At 42.4% G+C, this 6,000-nt stretch overlaps 2 protein-coding genes and 1 pseudogene across 2 annotated transcripts in view; 1 reads left to right on the top strand and 2 right to left on the bottom strand.

Annotated features, from left to right (window-relative positions):
* Positions 1-6,000, bottom strand: part of LOC133632490 (zinc finger protein 37-like) — a 44,882-nt gene that overhangs the window by 22,527 nt on the left and 16,355 nt on the right. The gene's annotated exons all lie outside the window — the stretch shown is intronic.
* The window catches only part of LOC133632067 (zinc finger protein OZF-like), a 14,285-nt gene continuing 9,376 nt past the window's right edge, over positions 1,092-6,000 (bottom strand). Inside the window, exon 4 of the mRNA XM_062024306.1 lies at positions 1,092-1,096. Coding sequence (XP_061880290.1) covers positions 1,092-1,096 — 5 coding nt within the window. The remainder of the gene's footprint in view (positions 1,097-6,000) is intronic.
* LOC133633005 (5S ribosomal RNA) lies at positions 3,179-3,293 on the top strand (annotated as a pseudogene).

Consider the following 6,000-nt stretch of genomic DNA (forward strand, 5'->3'; position numbering starts at 1 on the left):
TATATGCAGTTAAGCCCGATGCTATCACGTTAGCCCCGTAGCTAAAGTGCTTTACCGATGTATTGTCGTGGAGATAAAAGTCACTGTGAATGTCCATTTCGCATTCTCGACTCTCATTTTCAAGAGGATATAGTATCCGAGGTGGTTTAAAATACAAATCCGTGATCCACAATAGAAAAAGGAGAAAGTGTGAAATCCAATGAGCCAGCTTGTACCTAAGTTACGGTCAGAGCGAAAAAAGATGCGTCCTGCACTGCACTCTAGTCCTTCACTCTCACGTTCCTCATCCACGAATCTTTCATCCTCGCTCAAATAAATGGGGTAATCGTCGCTTTCTCGGTCCGAATCGCTCTCGCTGCTGGTGTAAACAATGGGGAAATGTGAGGAGCCTTTCAACCTGCGACGTCACGCTACTTCCGGTACAGGCAAGGCTTTTTTTATCAGCGACCAAAAGTTGCAAACTTTATCGTCGATGTTCTCTACTAAATCCTTTCAGCAAAAATATGTCACTATCGCGAAATGATCAAGTATGACACATAGAATGGATCTGCTATCCCCGTTTAAATAAAAACAATACTTTTCAGCAGGTCTTTAAACGGCAATTTTGAGAAAAACTTTCACCACAAACTGAACAATTAAATGTTTTTCCACCTGTGTGTGTTCTCATGTGTCAACACAAACAGCTATTTTGAGAAAAGCTTTTGCCACAAACTGAACATTGATATGGTTTTTCACCTGTGTGTGTTCTCATGTGTCACGTCAAACAACAATTTTGAGAAAAACTTTTGCCACAAACTGAACAATTAAATGTTTTTTTACCTGTGTGTGTTCTCATGTGTTGAGTCAAATGGAAATTTTTAAAAAAGCTTTTGCCACAAACTGAAAATGTATGTCTTTTCACCTTTGTGTGTTCTCATGTGTCGCGTCAAACGGCAATTTTGAGATAAACTTTCGCCACAAACTGAACAATTAAATGGTTTTCCACCTGTGTGTTCTCATGTGTTGAGTCAAATTGCTATTTTGAGAAAAGCTTTTGCCACAAACTGAACAATTAAATGGTTTTCCTCCTGCGTGTGTTCTCATGTGATCAGTCAAACTGCAATTTAGAGAAAATCTTTTACCACAAACTGAACAATTAAATGGTTTTTCACCTGTGTGTTCTCATGTGTTCAGTTAAACTGTAATTTCGAGAAAAGCTTTTACCACAAACTGAACAATTAAATGTTTTTTCACCTGTGTGTGTTTTCATGTGTTCAGTCACATGGCTATTTTGAGAAAAACGTTTGCGACAAACTGAACAATTAAATGGTTTTTCACCTGTGTGTGTTCTCATGTGTTTAGTCAAATTGACATTTTGAGAAAAGCTTTTGCCACAAACTGAACAATTCAATGTTTTTTCACCTGTGTGTGTTCTCATGTGTTGAGTCACATGGCTATTTCGAGAAAAGCTTTTGCCACAAACTGAACAATTAAATGGTTTTTCACCCGTGTGTGTTCTCATGTGTTTAGTCAAAATGCAATTATTAAAAAAGCTTTTGCCACAAATTGAACAATTAAATGGTTTTTCTCTTGTGTGTGTTCGTATGTGTTTAGTCAAAATGGTATTTCGAGAAAAGGTTTTGCCACAAACTGAACACCTAAATGGCCTTTCTCCTGTGTGTGTTCTCACGTGTCGAGTCAAATGGCTCTTTGTAGTAAAACTTTTAGCACAAACCGAGCAGCTCAAAGATGTTTTACCTCTCTTCTTTGAAGAGCATTCAGAGTGTTTGTTGTCAGTGTGAGTCCTCATATCACCTTCACAGTCTGTATCGCTGCTCAAAGGTTCTTCAACCTCGTCTTCAGCCTCACTATCTGATAGTGGAGCTAAGAGGTTGTCTACTTGTGGTTTCTCTTCATCATCTTCAGTCTTCACAGAGAGAATACTCAGTGGAAACTTGGTGTAATCAGCTTCCTCTCGTCCTAGAAGACACTCTCCCTCCTGAGTGATGCAGAGTTCCTCCTCTTCCTTTTTAATGCAGGGTGGTTGTGGAGTCTCCTGCTTCAAAGTGGAGCTCCCCCCTAACTGAGGGGAAACTTCTTCTGGATTACCGATCAGCTGCTGGTCGTCTGCAAGACACAAACAACAAAAACACACTTTCTTCTATGTACTGTATGTGTGTGTAGTAGGGTTGTACAGTATACTGCTACTAATAAAGAATTGTGGTACTAATCAATTGATATCAGTACTATACCACCTTTGAAAAGTACCGGTACCGTTCTTTCATCTGAATGTCGCTGTGTGGCGGTGACTACAGAGCCGAGGCGCATGATGTTGAGTGTGTCAAAACGCACACACAAAGTGCATACAAGCAATAACATGGTGGAGAGGAAGAAAGGCAACAAAGGACAATTCTACTGGTTAATAAAGAGGGTGCGTGAAGTGCAATATGGAGGTATTTGGGCTTCTAAACTAACAATAAAGGTGACACTTTAAACACGGAGCCGCCGCTCTGCAAGGGTTGCTTTACACCTTTCCTGTTTGTGGGCTCCCAGACCGTGGTCAAGGAGCGCAGGGGAGACGTTCCCTCCAGGGCCCATGTTTTGTCGGGGGTAACACTGGGTCCATAAAGCTCCGCTCTTTGGTCGGAAAGACGAGGCCATCGATTAGTTACAACTTGCTCACTTTATTTATTATTTCCACAGGGCACAACCAAACAACCACCATGCTATTAACACTCCAGATCATGCTACCACTACCTCTCCTTACTCGCCCACTCACTTACTCACGTCACTCACCCCACATACTGCCACTCTTAAAGGTGCACACACACATACACTACTCTCACAACAGCTGCTTTAAAACACGCCTCGCCAAATGTGGTGATTAGTATTACCACCTTTGCTTCAGACTTAGGTCAACATTTAAATAATAAGCATTCAGATCTGCACAAGGAGTTTAAATAGTGACAGGTATAATGTAGTTGTTACACCTGTCCTGCTGCTCTCTCTTTACTCGCCCGCTCACTCACTGACGTCACTCAGACAACACGTTGACATTCTCACAAACACACATACTACTCTCATAAGTTAACCAGCTCCCCTGCTGTGCACATGTAGATACGTAGATGCACACACAGCTGCTTAGTTTGATGCCAAATATTAGCGCAGTTAAAACTGCCCAATTAGCAGTCAACTAATGACTTACAGCATTACTACCTTGAGCACGCCCAATCTCGTTCTCGGAAGTTAAGCAGAGTCAGGCCTGGTTAGTACTTGGATGGGAGACTGCCTGGGAATACCAGGTGCTGTAAGCTTGAGCGCGGTGACGGTCTGTAGGAACCTGCTGCCACACGTTACGACCACCGAAGACAGCAAGAACTAGACTCGGTGAAAGAAACAACATGAGTATGGCTCCCTGCTCTTGGTGCACCGTTCTCATGGATAGGTTGGCCCTACTAGAGGACCTTGTCCGCCAACTAGAGCAGAGTAATTTCGTAACTTTAGACGCGGTGGACACTAGCATTAGCTGTAGCGAGCTGACTAGCCCAGTTTGTAGCAGCCCTAAGCGGCCTATAAGCAAATGTGAACCGGTTGAGACGCATAATAGATTTAGCCCTTTAGCTATTCCTTCACCCCAGGCTAACGGGCACTCTTAGTCATAGGGGTCTCCATCACCCGAAACAAACAGCTTAGCAAACCAGCCATAATTAAGTGTATTCCCAAAGTCAGAGCACCTCACATTGAAGCTAATCTTAGAGAGCTAACTCGCAGCAGGCCGAGTAAACTTGTACGACAGGCCAATTGCACCACTATAGCTACGCAAACATAGTTGTGTCATGATTCGTGGTCCAGATCATGTTTGGTGTTATCGGTTTGTTTTTGACTCCTTTTAGTTCCTGTTTATGCACCTCCTGAGTTTAGTCACCATGGTTACTTATGATTTTCACCTGCCTTTTACGCGCGCCTTTTGCTCATCAGAGACTCTATTTAAGCCTGCCTTTTCCGGTCACTCGTGGTGGCTTCATTATTTGCATTCACAACAAGATACGTTGGTATTCTGGTTTCCGAGTTCGATGATTCCTGTGCTAGTAAGTTTTTGTTCTTTAGCTTCTCGTGCGAACGGCACGCTTTCCTTTTGTTTCGTTCCTGTCTTTTGTAATGTGTATGATTTATGACAAATAAATCATCTCCTACCTGCACGCTTTCCTACGGAGTTGTCCAGTCTGCATTTCCGGGAGAACGACCCGCAGCAAGCTGCACCCCAACCGTGACAAGTTGTACACGTTGGCTCCAATGACACTAGGATGAGCCAGTCAGAGATTACAAAGAGGAACATAGCTAGGACTTGTAATCTCGCTAGAAAGATGTCCAGGTATCGAGTACTTGTCTCTGGCCTCCTGCCTGCGAGAGGCAATGATGAGAGGTATAGCAGATTAGTCTCGCTTAACAAGTGGCTGGCTTGTTTTTGTAGAGAACGTTCATTGATAATTGGCCGTCTTTCTGGGGGAAACCGGGCTTGCTGATGAGGGACGGCCTTCACCCTAACCGGGAAGGCGCCATCACTCTATCTAGGAACATAGATTACTGGTTAAGTCACACCTGACTAAAAGGCAATTACAGTGTCTGTTACACTGAGTAAGGAGTCGGTTAAGCTAGAACTAACCCGCGCCAGGCTGGAAAATTCCTGCACACATAGCATTTCTCGTAGATTTATACACAACTCGCAATGTTTTTTCTGTAGTGACTGTACCAGATGTGAACATGCATTCTACTGAGGTGGCAAATAATGACGCGTTCAATCTATCGCATCACCAAGCAAACAATCTGAAAATCCCCATCATATCAATAATATACTATTCAAATTATTTAAGGCGCACTACACAAAACAAACATAACATTAATAATATCACTACTATGGATAACATTAACAAAAATTCCTCAAAACAGTCCACTACCTATAATATGGGCTTTTTAAACATCAGATCATTGTTTCCCAAAACGTTATTACCGTATTTTCCGGACTGTAAGGCGCACTTGAAAACCTTTTTTTCCCCTCAAAAGTCGACAGTGCGCCTTATAACCCGGTTATATATATTTTCCCCTCTTAACGAGGCATCTCCTCCTAATTATACGAATGCTTATATTGCCCGTCCCCTTAAAAGGGGTGGAGGGGTCGCACTAATATACAATTAAAACCTTAACCTTACCCCTAACCTAAGTAATAAATATAAATCATTTTAGGTGCTTACTATGGGGTATGTCACGCCACTACCTCTCTACCTAGCTGTTATCTACCGCCCCCCTGGGCCCTATTCGCACTTTATCAGTGAATTTTCAGAGTTTGTCGCTTATCTAGTGATGCACGCAGATAATATAATTATAATGAGGGGATTTTAATATCCATTTGAATACCCCATCAGACCCTCTGTGTGTGGCGCTCCAGACTATAATTGATAGCTATGGTCTTACACAAATAATAAATTAACCCACGCATAACAACGGTAATACGATAGATGGAGTCCTTGACCGGGGTGTCACCACCTCCCAAGTTATGATGCTCCCGTACACTAAAGAATTGTCCGATCACTTTCTTACAAAATTCGAAGTTCTGACTCATTGTCAACAAGCTACTAATAACCACTGCTTTAGCAGGTGCAAAATTAATGGTGTCACAACTATGACTCTTGCTTGCCTACTGCCTTCGGTAATGGCACCATTCCCAAATTATGTGGGCTCTATCGATAACCTCACTAACAACTTTAACGACGCCCTGCGCGACACCATTGATAGTATAGCACCGCTAAAGCTAAAAAAGACCCCTAAAAGGCGTACCCCTGGTTTACAGAAGAAACTAGAGCTCTTAAACTATCATGTACAAAGCTAGAACGCAAATGGCGTGCGACTAAACTTGAGGTTTTCCATCAAGCATGGAGTGATAGTTTATGCTTACCTTAGCTATAGCTAATTACTGCTCGAATCTCATCCGCCTCAATAAAAATGATACTAAATATGTGTTCAGTA

Source organism: Entelurus aequoreus, linkage group LG17 (assembly GCF_033978785.1).
Source record: "Entelurus aequoreus isolate RoL-2023_Sb linkage group LG17, RoL_Eaeq_v1.1, whole genome shotgun sequence".
NCBI lineage: Eukaryota > Metazoa > Chordata > Actinopteri > Syngnathiformes > Syngnathidae > Entelurus > Entelurus aequoreus.